At 39.6% G+C, this 23,283-nt stretch overlaps 1 protein-coding gene across 1 annotated transcript; it reads right to left on the bottom strand.

The window, feature by feature from the left end:
- Nucleotides 1-301: 301 nt before the first annotated feature.
- LOC135477594 (protein AF-10-like) lies at nucleotides 302-22,302 on the bottom strand. The gene is made up of 16 exons (XM_064757758.1): nucleotides 22,107-22,302; nucleotides 21,907-21,986; nucleotides 20,700-20,754; nucleotides 19,726-19,835; nucleotides 18,298-18,398; nucleotides 17,600-17,693; nucleotides 16,971-17,078; nucleotides 15,357-16,030; nucleotides 14,221-14,403; nucleotides 13,615-13,709; nucleotides 12,281-12,383; nucleotides 11,130-11,218; nucleotides 9,163-9,401; nucleotides 7,325-7,406; nucleotides 2,457-2,659; nucleotides 302-894 (listed from the first exon to the last, which is right to left on the bottom strand). Exons 1-16 carry the CDS (start codon nucleotides 22,270-22,272, stop codon nucleotides 703-705), a joined length of 2,574 nt encoding a protein of 857 aa, XP_064613828.1. The 5' UTR covers nucleotides 22,273-22,302; the 3' UTR covers nucleotides 302-702.
- Between the last annotated feature and the right edge of the window lie 981 nt (nucleotides 22,303-23,283).

Below are 23,283 nucleotides of genomic sequence, written 5' to 3'. Positions count from 1 at the left end.
GTTAGCTCTTGTCTTTAAGCTGTATGTCTGATAGCTAACTCTTACAGGAGTGGAGTCACACACAAGATGGGGCACAAGTGTGGGTTAGCTCTTGTCTTTAAGCTGTATGTCTGATAGCAAACTCTTACAGGAGTGGAGTCACACACAGGATGGGGCACAAGTGTGGGTTAACTCTTGTCTTTAAGCTGTATGTCTGATAGCCAACTCTTACTGACAAGGCTGTAGTCACACACAGGATAGGGCACAAGTGTGGGTTAGCTCTTATCTTTAGACTATGTTTGACAGCTTACTCTTACTGACAGGGTTGTAGTCACACACAGGACGGGGCACAAGTGTGGGTCACCTCTTGTCTTTAGGCTGTATGTCTGACAGTTAATTCTTTCTGATAGTGCTGAAGTCACAGACACAGGATGGGGCACAATTGTGGGTTAGCTCGTCTTTAGGCTGTATGTCTGACAGCTGACTCTTACTGACAGCAGACAGGTCTGTAGTCACAGACACAGGGCGATTGTCACAAGTGTGGGTCAGCTTTTGTCTTTGGGCTGTATGTTTGACAGCTCACTCTTACTGACAGGGTTGTAGTCACAGACACAGGGACGGGGCACAGGTGGAGGTCAGCTCTTGTCTTTAGACTATGTCTGACGGCCTAGTCTTACTGACAGGGTTGTAGTCACAGACACAGGGATGGGGCACAAGTGGGGGTCAGCTCTTGTCTTTAGGCTGTATGTCTGATGGCTTACTCTTACTGACTGCAGACAGGGCTGTAGTTGCGGGCACAGGGATGGGGTATGAATGCATGGCTGTGATCATGGACATAGAGGGCACTTGAGATAAAGTGATGTTGAGTGGCTGCTGTCCTCCAAGCATGGGATACATAAACTGGGGCTGTTGAGCCTGTGTAAAAAAAAACAACAACAACAAATTCATAAAATTTTTAAAAACCTCAAATCTTTATCCACAGAATCATCATGGATCCATAATTTGAGGAAGATAGCTGTCTTGAGTGGTGCATCAGTATGTATGCACAAAACAGGTCATTAGTGGGATAAACCAAGAGCACATGGCCAGTTATGCCTCAGCTACAAGACAAGGTGACAATGTGTATGTTAAACGAATGAAGGCTTCGGCACCATCTTCATGTTCAGCTCAGTTTTCAACATGAACAAGCCTGGAAATAACTTTTAAGTTGCAGCAGGGCACTATGGAAAATCTTGCAGTTATTCACACAAATTAAAAAATAGTTACAATGTTATTTACATGGCAGTTTTGCCCTGAGCCAAACACTGCGCCCCAAGTAAGATACTAATTGGTGACAATGTTATTTACATGGCAGTTTTGCCCTGAACCAAACACTGCGCCCCAAGTAAGATACTAATTGGTGAAGGAGTTTGTCCTCGTCCTGCTTCTTATTCCCAGGCTTGGTGTAAACTATCATGTGTCATAGAGACTCTCACAAAATGCATGGTATTTCCTGAATTAAATGTGTGGTTGCCCAGAGTCATAATGCTTTGACATAATTATTTGGATTTATCTGTCCCACAGCTAAGAAGCACCCATCATGCACACTAGAAACAGCCATATTGCTTATTAAATGTTAATTTCACAGAGCAGAGAGCCAAATTAAATGTTACACCTACACCCACATGTATATTTAACGAGACTGATCCGTCGCCCACATTCAGATTTTTATGAAAAAAGTTAAAATCGCTCAAACATTCGAATTCTAAGATGGGCTTTATGGACCATGCTATTAGAGGTTAGGAACTCTGACGTCATAGGAATTTTTTTTTTTTAACTCTATCACCACACTGAATGTTGGAATAACTCTTTTTACCCATGAGTAAAAGATTACTAAAATAATGTTCTCAAAAATTCTTCTGGTGAACATCAGGAAAAAAAGGTGAGGTAACATCTGAGTTCTTCGATGCCGTCAGATTGGCTCATAAAACACAACATAGTTTTCAACATCTGAATGCCTTTCAAAAGACAAATAAAGCATTTTTACGCCTAGTTTTCAGTTGACTGTATGATAAACCTAATGTCATATTTTAGCTTTCTTTTACTTTGACACGAGGGTTTTACTGAGTATTTGGTCATCCCGTTTCTTCTCTATATTACAGATGGCTGTAATCCTTGTAAACTAGCTAGAGTTAAGTAAAATGAACAGGGTTCATCTCAATTCCTTTCCTCTCAGTTCCCTCCCACCATTATGCCGGTTGCCATTGTACAAGTGAATTATTGTTGAGTAGGGTGTAAAACATCAATCAAATAAATAAATTAGTACACATGTGATATACTAAACTGATACTGTAGTAAGTTAAATCGATATACCTGGTTAGAAGCATTACAAAGGAAATGGACGGAATGATGCCAACAACAACAACGATACCATTAGCTAAGGGGCTAAAACCTGAATGTCAGGAACTATTTAACTAGACCTTCTACATGCGCCTTACCTGGATAGTCTTATTGGTTAATCCTGTGGACTGTTGTACCACAAATGTCTGGATCTGGGGTTGTGATGGGGCAAGGGCAGGTAACTGCACATGACTTGGGCTAGGTCCTCCGGGAGGTGCTGTGGTAAAAACACGAGTATCTGGGCTAAGGCTACAGTTGACTTTGTTCACAAGGCTGGTCAGTTTTTTAGGAGTGGGAATGTCTGCAAAAAATAGATCGTTAGAAATGAAGATAGAGTATATGAGGATGCAGTGTAGAACAGGGTCAAATGCTCTGGTACTCCATGAAATTTCAGTTTACTTAAGAACTGTCCTGGAAACTAAACTCTATGAAGCATTTTTAAAGCACAATATACACAGTGATAAGACAGACACCCGCACATCTCATGTTTTTTTTAACATTTTCAGTCATTTTGAAACCTTTCCAGTTAAACCCAAACATTTTTTTTTCATTTCATAAAAGGGAAGAATATAAGGGAAGAATTCTTTTAACATTTTATTTAACCTTTCAAGTTAAATCCAAACATTTTTTTTCCATAAAAGGGGAAGAATTCCTCTCAAAAAAGGAAAAATCTATGTCTGACGATGACTAAGGAACGTCTTCAGGGAGAGGATAAATGTCATCACACAGAGCTATTCAGACGTAACTGTTCGGATGATGAAAGAACTTGTCTATTCCGGACTGTTCTGGAAAATATTTGAGCAAACCAACAGTTAACTATGTTTTTTGCTAGGATGGTAGGTTACTACTGGAAACGGGTTTCTGATTGTACAGGATGGGTAGAGTCCAGTTTCTGTACACTGTAGTAATGCAAGTGCACATGGTGCACACTAAAGGGGAGACAACTGCTGTACAGAAGCATATCTTGACATGCATGGTAATGCTAATCATCCACTAACAAGTCAGCTGATGCTTAAAGGGATACAGAATTTATGCTGACTGGCCGACAGTGAAGACAGGATTTCGTGGGTTAAACCCTGCAGATGTGGTTCTGTTTGAATAAATCTGCCATACCGGCTTTCTCAGGCATAGCCTGGACTTGCCTATCTCTCACATCAGCCAATCAGGAACGAATCTGTATCCCCTTCAATGAAATGTTATAGAAGTGACTTGGAATGAGGGGTGTTAATAGGGCTGTCTATTTTCACAAATGGAATTTGCCCTGCCTTCATAAACCAATAGACAAACATCACCACAAGATAAAGAATACATTTAAATTGAATCTCACAATGGAAATATTATCATACACACGTGACTGAACACAAGCAACACATGACTCGACTAAATCTAAAAGCAGATCACATGAAGTTAGACCTACTATCCTCATTCTTCAAACACCCCTGCGACCAATATTTTGAAAGTGAACATCACGTCAGCCACTAAGGACGAATTAAGTAATAAAGGAGAATTCCAGAAAAGTTCCAGAAATACTTTAAAAATTCTACACCTCTTTATCAACAAAATAAATAGCAAGTGATCGTCAGTACCTAGCCATTCATTTGGAGAAGCCATAATACATTTTGCCATGTTATAGCTGTCTAGAGTGACGTCACAAAACCTTGCAGCTGTCTCGTACCATCAGTATTAAACAATATGCCAATGAGAAAATACAAACAGAAACACCTGATACCCAACCAATGAGTATCAGTTCTGTCCCGTTTTCAAAGGGCCGATGTTGCTTTTAGCCTGGTCCTCGGTCTGGGCAATCTTCGTGGGCACAAGCGCCGTGTTTTAGCAGTTCTGCTCGTTCTCGTCTTCCTCCTACATTATACCTAGCTGACTGTGCCGACATCAGAGAATTTACTGACAATAGCAGGACTTTTTGATTTATGCGAGACTCCTTCATGCAGAAAATGTTTTCGTAATAAATCTGACTTTGCAGTAACCTGCCCAACATGTACACATTGTGACAGACAGCCTTTCTCACTTCCCTGTCCATAAATGTGTAGTCCAAAATGCATCAGTTTTAAACTTAAACTAACTGCAAAATCCCATTTATTTCATTTATCCACTGTAAGAAACAATCCTGACAATCAAGAGTCAATACGCTTTTTGACGTGACAGCCAATTATCATGTGACACTTCCAGCCTTAGTGATTGGCCAAGTTCATAAGGGCTTCTACCACATGGCCACAGGGAGTGAATTGTTTGTCAGTGTCATATCCCCAATACTGAGCCATCTTCTCGGCTTTCAAAACTTTATAGAGCATATTTACATATTTTTCTGTGTGTGTGTCCTATATCCTTTTTCCTATGTATATATAGTGGCAGTCTTTAGGTTCACCTGAAGCATTCTGAGAGAACTTTGGGGTGCAGAGAAATAATGCATGTAGCTTTATGAAGTTTGCATCTTTAGTGATAGAAGCAAATGGTTTTGGAGTCATTTTCATAGTATTTTTTTGTTTATGTTATACGAGGGTGGGGAAAAAATGAGCAGAGCCCGGGGAAAACCATGTCCGATCTTCATAGCAATTACATAAATTTCACTGAAAAAAATTGTTTCAGAGCTCGAAAATGTTGAAGATTTATAGTATGCAATTTTTATCTAAAACCATCCACAACCTGCTTTCAAACTACAGACAGTCCGTTTGTGTAAATCATTCAAAGACTCAATAAGCTGTTACACCATACCAAATCCAAAATACATGAATTCATTTTTTCTTTCACTTTCCTTTCACATAACAAAACACATAATGAAAGTCTTGTTTTATGAAGTCAAAATACCTCAAACAGTGATTCAAATGCAGACAGCTGTTAGACTTCACATACATGTTAAGTTGAAAACTAATACTAGAAGGCTATACAAACATCAGTACTAAGACAACAATGACTCAATAAAAGTGCAACAATGTACCAGACTCAAGACCACAGTGAAACAAACTCAAAGTATCAATGAGAAAACAACGAAACAAACTCAATATGTCACACTAACTGCAACGAGACATCCGGAGTCAAACATGAGACAACTTGAGACAATGTGGAACAAAAATAACTCAAGTTTCTAGAGGACGAAGAGAAGCAGGAAATAGAAAACTACTACCACAGAACACCACTTAATTCAGGTAAACATATGTTCAAACTACCTGTCAATCCGAGACACATACCTCTTGAAATGCAAATCCATGACTGCCATGGAAGATTACTGAGTCAATCGACACGTATCAGATTTGTGAGATTGAGTTCAAAACTTTTATCAGTCTTGTGGAGTGAAATAATAAAATAAAAAAAAAAAAGAAAGAAAGGAAGAACAACAACTCAACCTTCTAGAAGATATGGAGGAAGTAGGAAACTAAAAAACCACAGGACACCATTTAAAAACAGTTCAGGCAAGTATCAAGTCAAATGCAGACCCACGACAGTCAAAACAGAATACTGAGTCAAACGACAAGTATCAGATTTGTGACAACATTGAGTCAAACTCAAACCTGCTATCAGACTTGTCCTGGCAGGACAGCAAGATATCTGACAATAGCAAGATAAGGCAAAGCTCTTGATTAGCACATACACCAACGCACACTTCTAGCAAGCATGGTGTCTCAAAAAATCAGACAATCGTCAGTTTTGGGGTTTTCTAACGAAGAAAGTTGTCCCAGAATACTGGACATTCCATTTCCTGTCTCAATAGTTTTGCAAACACCACTTTTCTGAGAAAACTGGGTGTTCCCTTGATCTTGGACACACTTTTCCATACAATACCAATGTATCTCTGAGAACAGGACGTTCACTTTTCTTATAAAATGAATTAAGCGTTTTCAGGACATGGACACTGCATTACACCTTGGGACATTGGACACTTTTTTCTTCTAAAAACACAAGATCACTTGAAGTATTAGATGCTCATTTTCAGAGAACACACTTTATCCCATTCAACATGTGAGTCATTCTTTTTTTAACTCTAACTATAACATGGCTTTACCAAGCACCCTATATTTGCTATAACTTTACTTTTCTGTTGGCTGAAAGCACAAAGCACCCTGAATTTGCAACTTTACTTTTCTGTTGGCTGAATTTTTTTCACTTTATACAAACATAGTCCCTTGGTGTCTTATTCTATGCGTGCTCTGGTTACGCATTTCAACATGTTGAAACTTTTGTTTGGAATGGGAAGTTCAAGTTTAAAAATTATTTACAGTTTTTAGAACTGTACATTATCTAATGAAAATTAAAACCAGCAGTCAGTAAACTTAAAGGCAGTCTTGCCAGAAATAGGCTTCTTGTAATTGATTTCTTTTCGGTCACTTCCTGAACCAACGACTGAAATAATGATACGCCTAGGCCTATACCTGTTACAAGCTCTACGGTCAGACAGAAAACATACAATAACTTAGGGGGTCTCCGTGGTTCAGTTGGTTAGCGCGCTAGCGCAGTGTAATTAACCTGGAGCCTCTCACCAATGTGGTCACTGTGAGGTCAAGTCCACCTCATGCTGGTTTCCTCTCCGGCCGTATGTGGGAAGGTCTGCCAGCAACCTGTGGACGGTCGTGGGTTTTCCCCGGGCTATGCTGCATTTCCTCTCACCGTAATGCTAGCCGCCGTTATATAAGTGAAATTTTCTTGAGTACAGCATGAAACACCAATCAAATAAATAAATAAATACAATAGCTTAAATTAAGCATCAAGACTGGACTCTAAAGAAAGTCTTCAATTTGTCATTCTATTTTGAATTATAAACCAAAATGCAGTATGTTTCCTTTTGACGGATCTTAAAGTCTGCACACTGACAGATTGACTAAGGCTGTGGCAAAGACAGCCAAGGTTTGATCCTCAATGTCAGAAGGAAAGGAATGGCGAACAGGCATTCTAGCTGAAACTTTAAAAGAGGGCCAGCAGACCCTTTTTGTTTTAACTACAACAGGTAAATACCTACCTTTTTTTGTTTGTACAGTTTGTGACGGGGGCGTGGCATGACCTGAGGTGATACCAGCACCACTCTTATTGCTTGAACAGTCCTGAAAGATAACCAGACGAAAAACACTGAGTCATTCTTTTTTTAACTCTAACTATAACAGCACCACTCTTATTGCTTGAACAGTCCTGAAAGATAACCAGACGAAAAACACTGAGTCATTCTTTTTTTAACTCTAACTATAACAGCACCACTCTTATTGCTTGAACAGTCCTGAAAGATAACCAGACGAAAAACACTGAGTCATTCTTTTTTTAACCCTAACTATAACAGCACCACTCTTATTGCTTGAACAGTCCCGAAAGATAACCAGACAAAAAACACTGAGAAATTTTTTAAGGGTAACATACTTAAGCGTTCATTAATGTCAGAAAAATAAATGGGTAAAAGTGTTTAAATTTGAATTAAAAAAAATTCTGATTAAATAGTACAGGCAATTTGGTCCCTAACCTGAATATCCAATTCTCAATTTACAAAATGCTCTTAAATCACCATGTTTTAAAATATTTATTTCTTTGATTGATTGATTGATTGGTGTTTTATGCTGTACTCAAGAATATTTCACTTAAACAATGCAGGCTAGCATTATGGTGGGAGGAAACCAGTCATAGTCAGTCAAACCCACGACCATCTGCTGGTTGCTTGAAGACCTTCCCAAAGATACTAGCTTTGTCTCTGAGGCAATATCCTCCTTGTGGGTACCCTGTAAATGCACGGCACCAAGACATGGAGGCCCAATGCAAAGACACAGATGCTAGCTTTGTCTCTAAAACAACACCCTCCCTGTGGGTACCGGTAAATGCCCGACACCAGGCCACGGAGACCCAATGCAAAGCCAAAGATGCTAGCTTTGTCTCTGAGGCAATATCCTCCCTGTGGGGGACACAGTAAATGCCCGGCACCAGGCCACGGAGACCCAATGCACAGCCAAAGATGCTAGCTTTGTCTCTGAGGCAACATCCTCCTTGTGGGTACCCTGTAAATGCACAGCACCAAGACATGGAGGCCCAATGCAAAGACAAAGATGCTAGCTTTGTCTCTGAAACAACACCCTCCCTGTGGGTACCCGGTAAATGCCCGGCACCAGGCCACGGAGGCCCAATGCAAAGACACAGATGCTAGCTTTGTCTCTGAGGCAATATCCTCCCTGTGGGGGACACAGTAAATGCCCGGCACCAGGCCACGGAGACCCAATGCAAAGCCAAAGATGCTAGCTTTGTCTCTGAGGCAACATCCTCCCTGTGGGTACCCAGTAAATGCTCGGCACCAGGACTCTCAACCAGTTTGACCAACATCAAACATTCATCGTAATCAGACAGAAGGGAATCAAAGCTGAACCTGATACAGTGATATTGCAGATATTGAGCTACAATAAATTTTTCACTTACCCTAAATAAACTAAAAAATCGACCACAAAAGAGCATTTTTGGAGGCAAATAAATATCATGAGATATTACTTCTCCTGCTACAATTTATATTTTCCCAGTAGAATATCATCCTACCTTCCAAACACCTCTCTAAAATCAACAGAACTCCCAGAATCTGGAAAAACAGGCAACACTTAACCATGAACAAAATATTTGGTCATTTAAGGTACTTTTTGGCCTTACTACAGACTAGCGCCACACCATGTGTTCAAAAAAATTGCTGCCCTCTCACGCCTTTTCAATGCTCCTACATATTCATGCCACTAAATGGCTGAAACACTGCCACTATGATGTCAACCCCTTAATCAATCATTCATTTATTCAATCGTTCGTTCTTTTCAGAGCCAAAAATTCCCTTTTACTTTCACTTACCTGAGTGGCACCTATGTCGCTGTGAGCCCCAGGGGTACTGACCCGAGACCCCTTCTGAATGAGCGGTGATTCCGGAGATGTGCTGGGTGTAACGCTGCTGGAAGGGCTGGGGGCAGACGCGGCCAGTCGTGCGTTCACGGCTAGCAGGTGGTCGCGCCGTGCCACAAGGCTGTTCAGCAGCCCCTCTAAACGACTGTTCTCCGATTTCAGCTGGTTCAGACAGTTCAGTAATGAGGCAACTGTAAAAAATGTTACAAGGCAAACAATGCTAAACATGCAAAACTTAGGCATGGTGCAAGTTGGTTTATGAATATAATGTAACGCGCTGCAAAATGAATCTCCACTATATATTTTTGAAAGAGCAACCTGCAGTGAAATTTATGCACCTTTTGAATTTGATTGTGGAGACACAACTACACTGGTTGGATTGGCCAATTTCAGGGCTGCACACAACACATAATTCTATCAGGCTACACAAAATGATGCCCTCAGAATATGCCTGAATAAACAGCCTGCAAATACGCAAAACAGTTGTAGAATTACAGTCCCGCATGCAATGGCCCTCGGAACCATGAAAATTTTGTCTTATTTGATTGTTATTCAATTCAATACTAAAAAAAAAATGTCACATATATGATGGCAGTTAGCCCCGAAAAACTCAAACTCCTTTTCTTATACTGGCTTGGCGTCGTCAGATGTTTACGGTGTTAATTTTGTACTCAACGAAGGTCCAGGCTGATTGTCTTTATTATCCAACAAGTCTCGCCAAAATAAAACACACCAACCTAAAGACCTGCTTTCTGCACCACCACCATACGTCCCTACTCTACGGTATACCCTCCACTGTGAATGTCGCCATGTTGAGCAGTCAACTGCATGTCCTGCTTTATAGTGGGACAGTGGGAAGATGGCAGTATTCGCCAAGGAGCTCATACTGTGGAAATCTTCATGGCTATGATAAATATATACTAAATCAAATAGGGACGTACACTGGTGGTGAGGTGGGTGTGAAAAGCAGGTTTTTAGGTTGGTATCTTTTATTTGTGCGAGGCTTGTCTGATAACAAAGAGAATCGGCCTGGACTTTCGTTGAGTACAAACTTAACACTCTAAGTGTTGAGACTTCCACGGTGCTAGGCCAGTGTAAGAAAAGGAGTTGGAGTCTTTAGGGGCTAGATGACAGCCAGTTTATAGGTGGATGAAACAAATGACCATTGGTCAGTTACACGAGAACACTCTGGAATGTTTTTATAAAAATGGTACGCAGTGTACTGCTCCTAAACAAAAAAGCCAAACATTCTTATTACAATAGAATATTATAGACAAGTGCCATACTGTTTGCAAAGCATGCCATGAGACAAATTCTTGTCAAGTTTCTTGGTACGGAGTTTCCAGGTAAATTTTGTCACCTTCCACATGCAACATAATGCAGAGCTTTGTCCAAACTTGCATACTTAAAACCTACAGGCATCTCACACCTTGCCATACTGTTTGCAAAGCATGCCATGAGACAAGGTTTTGTCAGGTTTCTTATTATGGAATTTCCAGGCAAATTCTGTCTCCTTACAGATACAACATAATGCAGAGCTTTGTCCAAGGAACTTGAATACTTAACACCTATTGGCACCTCAACTCTTGGCACAGGCGCTCGACTGATACGCGAGCCAACTTTCTTCAAAACCAATTTCATACCCAAGACAAAATATGTCAAAAGTAGAGAATTTCTTTCTGCAAACGAGAAATTTGTGACTTGAATATGGTGTTTGCCATCATAAGTACCATGTGAAAGTCACAAGACTAAATATTGACATATTAAAATGGCAAAAACTGAATTTAATATTTATCTCGCTGCTTCAAAAGTAGAACAAGTTTAGCAGTCTACACAGAATAAATGCAGAAAAGCTGAAATATTACAGCACAAGAAAGTCTCCTTTTCTGAGCTCATCAGGGAGAACTTTGAGCACTCACTGTCAAAGTGTTGAGCTTGTTCCATGAGAAACTGTGAGCCTTGTTCCCATTGCCTTTCTAATAGCTCCTCCATAGTAACTGGTAAACTCCTGGTAAACACAAAAATCTTAACTTTTATAAACATATGGATTTTGATTTGATTTGATTGGTGTTTTATGCCGTACTCAAGAATATTTCACTCATACGACGGTGGCCAGCATTATGGTGGGTGGAAACCGGGCACAACCAGGGGGAAACCCACGACCATCCGCAGGTTACTGCCAGACCTTCTCACTTACAGCTGGAGAGGAAGCCAGCATGAGCTGGACTTGAACTCACAGCGACCACATTGGTGAGAGGCTTCTGGGTCATTACGCTGCGCTAGCCCGCTAAACAACTGAGCCACGGAGGCCCCTATAAACATATGGATGGAGACCACATCATAATACTGCCAGTGTTGGAGGTGGAGAAGTCCCATAGACTAAACCCCACAACCTACACCAGCGATACCAGAAAAATACCTATGTTCACCAATCAAATCAAATCACCTGTATTTACCGAGAATGTCTCAAATTTTTGACTTTCAGAAAATAGAAGACTTGTACCTGTTCTATATATAGTGCCCAAATGATTCTGAGTTGGAAAAAGTTAGAATTCAGCTTATTATGGCCGAATTCAGCTTATTATGGCCGAATTCAGCTTATTATTCAGCCATAAAAACTTTACGACCCATTTTGAATGGCAATGCGTGCTCAGACGTTTTTGTTTTGATATCCTGTGAAAGGTAATTATTAAGGCTATTGTAAAATATAACAGCTCAGATTGCCAAAGAGCTTGTCAGAAGGAGACACATGAATGTCAAAATTCAGCATAATTCATTAAGTACTGTAGTTGTGAATTTGGTAATTTACAGTAATTAATATACGCACAGAGCATTGATCTGTGCATATCCATATTGTGTCACTGTGCTTTACGTGTATGTAAAACTTCACCTGAATACAAACAGTTCTTTTTCAGATAATACCAGCTAAACCAGATTCATGTAAGTCTGGATTCAGGGTCAACCAGATTCACCTAAACCTGTGACAGGGCCAGAAAGGTCTTGATCAAAGAGATTTTCATGTCAGCTGAATCCATCTCATGGGAGGTTTCAAGTTTCAGAGCGCCCTTACCCTGAGTTGAGGTCTGTGGATTTGTTGGTGCTATGACAGAAGGCTGGTTTAGGAGGAGAAAATAAGGCTGGTCCATTGGTCATATCGTCTGGAGTTGTCTCCCCTGTCAACAGAAATCGCACGCAAATGAACATAAGTTAGGCTGCACTTTGATGACACAGAACAGACACAAAGGTATCAGTTTGATTTGGTTTGATGATTGGTGTTTGATTTATTCCAAGTAACACAACTACATGTTTGAATGCTATCTCTTTCCACACACCTTTGTGTTCTGTGGTGTCACAACTATTTGAATATTTGATGAGTAGACCACACATTTTTTCCACCACTTTGTGTGTAAAATCTCGGCCAACTAACCTGTTTTGGTGAGGTCTGTAAGTGAAATACACCCTGACTGATTTCTTTTGGTGATGTGGTGAGATTTGTAAGTGAGATAAACCCTGATTGACTTGTTTTGGTAAGGTTTGTAAATGAAATAAACCCTGACTGACCTGTTTTGGTGAGGTTTGTACGTGAAATATACCCGACTGACCTGTTTTGGTGAGGTTTGTAAGTAAGGTACACCCTGACTGACCTGTTTGGGTGATGGTTTGTAAGTGAGGTATACACCCCAACTGACAAGCTTTGGTGAGGCTTGTACGTCACGCACCCCAACTGAACTGTTTTCATGTGTTTTACGTAAGATACACCCTGATTGACCTGTTTTGGCGAGGTTTACGGGAGATACACCCCGACTGACCTGTTTTGGTGAGATTTGTGAGAGATACATCTAGGCGGACCTACTTTGGTGAGGTGAGATACACCCGACTGACCTGTTTTGGTGAGGTTTGTCAGTGAGATACACCAATTGACCTATTTTGGTGAGATTTCTGAGTGAGATACACCCGACTGACCTGTTTTGGTGAGATTTGTGAGAGAGATACATCTAGGCGGACCTGCTTTGGTGAGGTGAGATACACCCGACTGACCTGTTTTGGTGAGGTTTGTCAGTGAGATACACCAATTGACCTATTTTGGTGAGATTTCTGAGTGAGATACACCCGACTGACCTGTTTTGGTGAGATTTGTGAGAGATACATCTAGGCGGACCTGCTTTGGTGAGGTTTATAAGCGAGATTCACCGAACTGACCTGTTTTGGTGAGGTTGTAAGTGAGATACACCTGAATGACCTGTTTGGTGAGGTTGTAAGTGAGATACACCTGACTGACCTGTTTGGTGAGGTTTGTCAGTGAGATACACCGCAACTGACCTGTTTTGATGATATTTGTAAGAGAGATACACCCGACTGACCTGTTTTGGTGAGGTTTATGATGTGAAATACACCCTGACTGACCTGTTTTGGTGAGGTTTGTAAGTGAGATAGGCCCAGAGGCTGTAAGACTCTGGAAATATGGCCGGCCCCCAAATACACTGGTGTTCAGGTTAGATCTGTGAACATAAAAGCCAGAAATGCACATGTATGACCAGTTAAAATTATCATTATACTTTTTATTATTATGGTTTTATGCAAGTTATTCACTTAGTTTTATTCTTTTTGATACATACTTGTTTAGTACATACACATCAATACGTTTCAATACTCAAGAATTATATATATATATATATATTTATATTTCTACTAGTTCATTTTGATTGAAAGCTGTTGTATAAATGTCTGTTTTTGATGCTTAGATTCTAAAAATCATTCTCAAAATGTGCTCATAATATCTGTTCACATTTCAAGGTTAAGTTAAGAGATAAGGAGATAAATGGTCTGGTCTTGAAACACATTCTGTTTGGAACAGAACAGCTTAACATTTAACACCACCAAGTGAAATGATGATCAAAATGTCTATTAAATTTGACAAACTTTTGTCATAGCCATATGGTGCATCAGCCCATATTTGTGAAACTTCTGAAAGCTGTAAATGTACATGTATTTTGTTATTTAGTTGCCTACCCCCTACAGTTTTGTGTTGTTACACAGTTTGGCGGTTTCTTCTTGACCAGTTTTTTCGCGTTGGTCTCCTCCCCTTTTCCCGATAACATGTCTTTGATCGTCCTCCCCTTCTGGCCATGTTGCAGTAGATGCCCTGACTCCTTCTCTTTGCGGGCTTTCTTCTTATCACCTTTTTCATCTGGTCTGAATCAAAGGTTTTACAAGATTTATTTATTTCATACACTGTAATTCTTCAACCTTTTCACATGTTTGCAAGGTGTTTATTGAAGCATATTTTCTGAAGGCATTATTTTGTATAAAAACGTTATATAAGATATTGGGAGCACATTAATTAGAAATGCAGTTATGAATGCCGAGGTCACAATGTCTGATACTTCACATTCTTCACAATGATCACACTGACAAACTTGAAATCATAAACTGAGAATTGAGTGAACATCCTACACATTCACGTTAAGAGAAATGTTCCCATTTTTTATTCATTGCTGTAACTGGCCATGATTTGTAATTTTTTTCCACTTAAAATATTGACACCAAATGCTGACCTACACTGACAAAAGTGTCTAAATCCAGGCAGTAAATCAGCATAAAATGTCCTTTTCACATGATTTTTAATGAAATTTCTTTCGCATAAGATTGGTCAACAATGAACAAAGTGGTGTTTCCACTCACAGAAGTTAGAAAACAATATTGGCTGTTTGTAGCATCTAACCAATTCTACAGGCACATTATGAGAACGACAACAGTTTACTCCCGGCTAGTTTAGGTCAACCCTGAATGGATGGCCTGTCGTGTCTGCCCTACATATGTGACACTGCAGCAAAGACATTTTAACAGAAGCCACACACATGATCAGGTCTTTGCCTCTGAGCAGGTGTGTGATTATCACACCCCTTGTAAAAGACCAGAAGTGTGATCTGCACACCGGATTTTCTCCACATTTTTGATTATGTCAGATGCATTATTATCACACTTAGACTTTGTTTCAGGAGTGCATTAGGTACTAGGGAGTGCATTAGGGAGTGTGATCTAGCATGCCTCAAAATCGAAGGCCTGCATAATGTGATCCCTCTGACTCCCAAAGCAACATTGACCCCAAAATAAAACAGCCATAAAATACTGAAAAGCTGCCTTACCTTGACCTCGACCGCTTCATCATCAGACTGGCCGGTCCATCTCCATTATCCACGCCCCCCTGTTGTAATGACACCACTGGTAGTTTGCTGTTGAGGTTTTCAAAGTGCTTGGCAAACTGCGATGATGAATGTGTGCCGTTTTGCTGCAATGAAGGCGATGTATGATGGTTGGATGACGGTGATGGTGACGATGATGATGATGGTTCAGGATGATCAGAAGGCATGTGGTTCACTGCCGATGATGATGGAGAGAAGCCACCCTTCCCAGAACAACAACTCTTACTCTCCACTTTTGGAGGTACAGTTAGTCTGGCTTCCAGAATGAGTCTCTGTTCACCCTGGCTCAGAGACGCAGAGCCTATGTTAGATGAAAGGCCACTTTTGAGACTGCCTGAGGAAAAGGAATTGTTTAGCGTCGCACTATGAACATCAGATTCTGTAAAACCGAGGAATTCCGTAGGTGATATTAAAGAGCTGCCACTGTCTGAGCCCACTGCTCTGGCGGGAGAAACTTGGTGAACAGCACCACTGATAGCCACAGAGTTACTCCCCTTGTCTCTGTTGTGAATATTGTCTGTACCTGAGATAGAGGTAATAGCACTTTCTTTTAATCTCATGCTGGTCACTATGCTTTCTGAGGATACACTGTACAGCCCAGGCCTCTTCTGCTCCTTCTAAACAACAACAAAAAAAAAAGAAATAACAAAAAAAAGAAATATTAATCTGATTTCCTGTGACATCATTTATGATTATTATGCGAGTTGGAAGGGATACCTTACTATCAACCTTCAACCGTACCACCTTACCACTAACCTCCAACCTTACCATCAACCTTCAACCATACCATCAACCTCTTCCGTGTTGTCTTGAGATTAAAATCTAATCACCAAAAGTGACTCAAATTGTTTTGCAGTCAATTCTACATATATATATATATACTCTGCATGCATATCCTTATCGTTGCCTGCCATTTTTGACTTACCAAACTTTAAAAGTCTTATTTCCAAATCGTCTCAGCACTCGAATTCTGCTTTGACAGTGACAGCCTTGTGAGCGGGTAATAAATTTACTTGCCAAATAGCTCCTCAATAAACAAAACAACTATTTCTTCCAGTTTTCGAATTACGCCAATTGGCTCCTAACAAAAAACAAGAAATTTTTGGGGTTTCCATATTATGCCACAAGGCTTTGAACAAAGAACAAGAAATTTTTCTGGTTTCCAGATTATACCAAATGGTTCAAAACTAAAAACAACAAATTTTCCGGATTCCAAATTATGTCAAATGACTCCTAACAAAAAACAACCTATTATCTTGGTACTCAAAATCTACAGTCTGTTTTGACCGTGCAAAGCCTGGCTGTGCCAGGTCATGGCAGCACAAAGTTAACTTAGACTTAAGTCAAAATTCCAATCATTAAACTTGGCAAGTTCCTTTCTTTTATTTTAGCTGTTTTATTTCTTTTACAGTAACACCTATTGTTAAGCATTTACATTGTTATTTACATTGTTAAGCAATATTTTGACCCTGTTACATAAGAACTAACAATTTTAAAGTGATTTGAAATTTTGACTTAGTCTCGCATCGCTTTGTGATCTCGAGGCCAGGTCCTCACCTTGTCTGCTTTGGTGAGCGGTGTTTTCTCAGGGGAGGAGTCTGAAGTACCTGAGTCTGACCCCACGGGCTTAAACGCTGGAATGGTCTTTATGTTCCCATCCTTTTTCTGCAAGAAGGAGCTCAGGTCAAGGTAAAAACAACAAAGGTTCACCTGTGCACACCTGTTTTTTTTTTAGTTTTTCAGTCACTTTTATAGTCAACTATTTAGCATCGATTTGATGCATGTTGGTAGTGATGTCAATAGGAAGGCTGGATACTTTTAAATGCTGTAAGGTGCCACTAGTGTGAAGAAGGACCTCGATCTATTATTATGTCCAAAAAAAACATCCACAATGTTACAATGCATCAGTTTGTACTGTAAAGCTGTTCTGTCCTTATTGTGATATCATAATGATGAACTGAAGGATGATCATTTGACATCAATATCACCTATACCTCCATGAAGGCTTTATCGGAAAAACTGCCTGAAAATTGACAATTGCGAAAAAAAAAAAAAAAAAAAATTCCTCTCTCTTAGGTCGTATACATTGGTTTTGATGAGAATACCTGACTTTTATACCTGCATGCATTATAGCAGGAGCAAAAAGTACGGAAACACCAAAAACATTAGCTTTACAATAAACTCACCAATTTTTTGTAGTGGTAAGCGCAGTACCCACAATATTTCACATTGTCACCATAGTGACCAGCCTCTTCACACAGCTGACCACGAGCTTGAGCACTGAAAAGCAGGGTACAGTAAATATGTAAAGGCAGTTGCTCAAAAATCACATTACCTTTAATCAACATAATTGCTAGGTCATACACTTCATTCAAAAGTCCAATTTGTGTTTTTGTCAGAGAGGCTACTATAACAGAATTGGATTATTGATGCAGTTTTGCGAAATAAAAAGTGTTACCTAGTAATGTACATTCTCTATGAGGCCAGAAAAGTTACATATATTTTCATTAATCCATTTCTTGGCTGATGTTTCATGCTGTACTCAAGAATACGAATTTCATTTATACGAGGCAGCCAGCAGAACCTGGGCGAAAACAATTACCATTTACCGGTTGCTGGCAGACCTTCCCATGTACAACTGGAGATGAAGTCAACATGAGCTGAACCTCAACTCACGACGACCACCCTGGAGGGAGAAGCTCTTCAGTTATTGTGCCACTCTGGCAAGCTAAACACATGGCTCCACAAGCTAAACACATGAGCATTTTCCTTTAACTTCTGGATGCAAATGCCAACAAAATAACCATGCATAAAGAAGAAATCTTCAGAAGAACCTGAACTTATTAACTACAAAAATACCTAAATAAGGAATAATAATGGTTACCATGTAACATGGAAGTGTTGTTTACAGCCATTTTTGTTACACTGCATGCAGGCCCCTGCTCCTGCTTTGTTTCTTCCGTGTTCCTCACATATATAACAAATCTGTAAACAGCAATTTGTTTATTTCATAAATTTATCGCACAGGTGTCATCACACAAACCACTAAAGACATTTTCACTTATCTGCCAACAGTCAAGTTTACATGTACAGAAAATTAGAGGGCCCAAAATAAACCACTATCTTTCTTCAGTTACCTGACAAACCCTGTGACTTAAGACTTCAACCAAAGCAGTAAGAGCTGGACTTGAACCCATAAGCCATGAGTTAAAGTCCACCTCTGGAATGTACAAAAACTCTCAGCATGTCTAGAAGAGGCAGGACTTATGTACTGTCAAAGATAGTCTGAGAGTCATATAGATTTACTGTTTTTTCTGTCTGAGAAAAGTAATTCTAGTCCGCAAGACAAATTCATTTCCACGTTCAGGTAATTGAGGCAACATTCATTTCTTCCTCTAAATCTGACCGTTTATTACCTGGACATGTCAAGCTAGAACTCTTACACCTTCAAATGGTCCATCACACAGGTACAAATCAGTTATTGTACATTTATCATTTACCCAGGTTAGTTTTAAATAATGTACGATCAAGCAGAACAGTATACCTTATTAGGTTAATCTGCACACACAAATTGTAATTAAATGTTATGTGCATGACTGTCATTATATGACATGCTGTGGCATAGAGCTGCTACCCTGCAGAGTGGGTATTCGAGTACTTACAGCCTCTAAGATGTTGTCTGGTGAAAAAGTTAAGGACATGTTAGTTCCTGCCACGATAATAGAGCTACTGTATCAAAGCTATAGTATCTTGAAAGTTAAATGTCTGAACACTGTGAATGGTTGACAACAAACCAGTATATAAGAATATATATATATATATATACAGTGTATAAGTTTACATGTTAGTAAAGTAAGTTAGTAGGTGACTGGACAATGATTTTGCACAATGAAGTATTATTTGTGGACTGTGCTGTTATGGGGCTAATGTAATGTAGCCTTAGGCCTGTAACATACAACCTCTACTGTTAAACCTGGACAACTGCCTCTGAGTCCTTATCACGAGAATGGATATTACAACTACATATATCAGAGAAGACAGGAGTTGTCAAACAAACATTCAGCTGTCTGTTCCAAGAGTTATACTATCAATTTTAGAACAGCTTCAATCCTTGCATACTGTACAAAGCAATCCCACTTTCACAAATCTCTGTACCTTACCATATTTTAGCCATGATGCCACTTTCGTACAAAGGGTAATGTGAAAGTGGCCATAGGGATTCAAAGATCATATCCCCACAGATTATTCATTCTTTTTAAAATTACAATTATAGTCAAGTGTTAATGACTACGTGTACAGGCGTTATTATTACCTTATTAAATCTCTCTGGAGGAACATTTTTCAGGACAATAGGTTCCATAGTCTGTACATTTGCAAACCAGGCTTCTGGGATGAAGAGGGCACAAACCACGTGACACCATACTGAAACAACAGCGACACAATTTCATCAGTGTATTTACTTATTTGACATAATTGCTGGGATAGTCCACATTTCCAATGCTTTTTAAGTTTTATTTTTATACCTTCCTCTGACATTAAAAAAAAATTTATTGTGCCAGTAAAACAATAATTTAAATTATTGTGGCCTTACTCAAGAGAATGTAAAATTACTGACGACTGTGAAATCAAACAGAACCCTGAACAGGCCACCAACAAAAATAACATGATTATAAAAGAAACTTCATCAGAATATGCTAAATCAGCATTTCAGAAGTCTTGTGAGTTCATAGGATAGGTAGGATATGGTGAGAAAAGGTGGAGGTTCTGCCAAACTAAGGTGGTTAAAAAAAATTAATTTTATGGTAACTGCTAATGGCGCCATTGAGCTGACAGACCAAGTTATCCACAATGTATATTTGAACTAGATTCCTGGCAACTACCATAAAAAAAAAAAAAAAAAATGCTTTTGAGTCTGGTTTACTGTTTGTGTGAACCTCAACCTTGTCCAAACCTGCATGCATGGTAAGACTGCTGATTCGGCTTATACAGTATCTCACTCACTGGACAAATCAATACCTACACATCTGTGCCTTAACCAGTTAAGCAGGGAGGACACATCCCCACCCAACATTTATTATTCTAACTGTTCATGTATAGGCTTAACACATAGCAACATACATGCCTTGTAGCACCAAGGCTTAAGCAGAATTACGTAAACTAAAGCAGTGATGTTGGTTACAATTTATTAGAAGTAACTGGTGTAGATTTACTCTAATTACTAAGCTGCTTTCTCATTTAATATACAATCACAGATATGCGAAGATGGCAATAAATTCCTGACAGTACCTCCAGTATCAGTCCTCTTCAGTGCACCTTCTCTCTGTGGACATAGCTCACACCGCTACAAAACACAACAACAACAACACAAATTATACTGCACATCTGGTGAGCTACTAGTCCAAGTGGCAAGCACAGGTGTAAATATACTGGACACCAACAAGTCGAAATTGCTTCGACAACATGTCCTGAGCAGTGCAGTGTGTCTCAGAATGAGAATATTAACTTCAGGATGAGTCATACAGCTGGCCTCATCTGACGCAAATACTACGACTGTATACATGTTGACAGCAGTGGATGTTCCTCACTACAGTCAGGAGTTGGGGAATGTAACTCTCTGTATCGATCAACACAAAGTGTTGCGAGTTACGGGGGACAACTGCTTCCAATGTGTTGGATCGATGGTAAGCCACATTAACCGCATCTTCACACGCGCATTAAATCTTCCCTAGCATAAATCAATGTCAACCCAGCGGTCCCCACAATCAACTAACCTGTTCTGAGTCTCACAGAACCAAAAACGATCCATCAGAAGTACACAGTTTCACAAAATAAACACATTTTCAGAGGCTACATCCACTGCGGCAATAAGCTGTATGTCACCATTTTGATCAGTTGCGAGAACAAACGAGGCTGAAGCAATTGGCCTCATCTGACAACAGGGGAAGAGAAGCAGCCAAATGGACGACTAGACTTGCTTAATGTCACTGTTTGCCATAGGTAATAAATGTGTCGCAATAAATGTGGCTTGCCATCCATCCTACACATTAGAAGCAGTTATTCCCTGTAACTTTCCCTACACTTTGTGTTGGTCGATATAGAGTTACATTCCGCAACCAACGTCTGTGTTTGTATCTGAGATACACTTTCTTATAAAGGAATTCTTGCCGATCTAGTGTTTTCACCCTTGTTTTGCTATGTAGGCCCCTACAGTACACGTTACAACATTACGTTGTTGTTGTAATATATTATTAGATCTATTAGAGGTCCTGTGGCTTGAAGTTCTAAGCACGGAGGCTTCCAAGCTTTAGGCCATGCAGCAAAGGGAAATCGTAGAACAATAAAATTGTAACACTTGCCGGTTTTTTCTAAGGGAAACGCCGGCACTTTCAGTTTCAAGCAGGGGAAATCTAACATGTTTTAACAAGAAGGTTATATGCCCAACATCTCCGTACCAACATTTACCGGTGTTCAGAAAAATGGCGAGTTCACTTACCACTCTTGCTGCTCTTTCTTGCGATTCACATTTTCGACAAAACCAGGGCCCTGTCGGCACTTGCACTATTCCGTAACACGCTACAGAGTAAAAAAAACAAACAAACAGAGAAATGTTAGATCGAATAATTCACACGGTCGAACGAATTTAGAGCGGCTGTGCAACGGCAAGTTCAAAAGAAAAAAGTCGGCTGTACAAACCTTGGTGAACAGCCACATTGCAACCATGTCCATCACAGTAGACAAGAGGATTCTCCGCCCAGCCCCGCTCATCAGAACAAACACAACAGCCTCCTACCATCTCCTTCATTTTGATGAAAATTATCATAAATAGAGGCCTGTTTGCCAGACAGATAAGCAGAAACATGCGGGAAAGCCCTCCATTCCGCAGAAGGAAATCTCCAAATCCCGGATATTAAGTTCATCACGCATGCGCACCCCTCTTTCCTGGCCTGCTGGCCGATGTTTTTGTCACGTGACACAAATTCGTCTGCTGTTTAAACTACATGAACCCAAGATAAACTCAAATTTTTTTTCTGCAGCGCGCGAAAACGTCAAGATAGTTCTTTATGTCAATAGTTTTAGTGCAGCACTCAGAGAAACCGGTAGTTACGTATTGAACCATTTATTGAAAAGCAAGAATATTTCTTTTAAATTTAAAATATCTCAAACGACAATGAACATCTGTTTTAACAAATTTTAACAAATTGTTTTTTTTTCGAGGTCAAATGTGAAAAACTCTTTCCTATATCATTTTTTTTTTAATTTCAGAAAGAATAAAAGCTTTTATATACTGAGTGGAAGGATTTTGAGGACTAGAAAGTAAAGAAAAATGGCCCCGAACAAGGGGAGTAACTCTACGGGGTACTCTTAACCGCAACATCCACATTCATTTTGTACCAGAAAAAGCGATAACCCTTAAATGCGGAATTATTCAAAATGTTTCAAACGAGAAAAATGTTTAAATAAAGGAAACAGTGTTAAAACGGCAAGAAAAATGAAAAGTTCGTCTGAAATTTACAGTGTCAGAATGAGAGCGTGTGGTTACTCTCACATCTATTAGTCAAGTGTCGCCCGTTTTAATACTTTTCCCCCATGATGCTGAAATTTTCATGGAGGTTTTGTAATATCCATTAATAACTAATGGATATTAGTATTAAAAAATATTCTGAAATTATGCAAAATATTAAAATTATGCGCGTTTAAAATATGTTGAGAGGGTTATTGTTTTTTTCTGGCCCACCCGAAATTCTGTTCACTTGATGCGACCGGCCCAATATTCCGTGTTTATATAGAACTTTTAATATGTCGGACTAGGGTAATATCAGTCTACAATCATTGTATTTACTTGTTTATTTGATTGGTGTTTTACGCCGTA

This window comes from Liolophura sinensis, chromosome 11 (assembly GCF_032854445.1).
Source record: "Liolophura sinensis isolate JHLJ2023 chromosome 11, CUHK_Ljap_v2, whole genome shotgun sequence".
Lineage (NCBI taxonomy): Eukaryota > Metazoa > Mollusca > Polyplacophora > Chitonida > Chitonidae > Liolophura > Liolophura sinensis.
The sequence above is the reverse complement of the archived record's forward strand: the minus strand, read 5'-3'. Positions and strand labels throughout refer to the sequence as shown.

Excerpts from the sequence above, each read along its gene's own strand:
- LOC135477594 (XM_064757758.1), bottom strand. The coding sequence starts at position 22,272 with ATGTTTCTGCTTATCTGTCTGGCAAACAGGCCTCTATTTATGATAATT. Across the intron at positions 19,836-20,699 it reads GAAGAGGACTGATACTGGAG|TATGGTGTCACGTGGTTTGT; the intron begins GTACTGTCAGGA and ends CTGTTGTTTCAG. Across the intron at positions 895-2,456 it reads TAACCAATAAGACTATCCAG|GCTCAACAGCCCCAGTTTAT; the intron begins GTAAGGCGCATG and ends TTTTTTACACAG.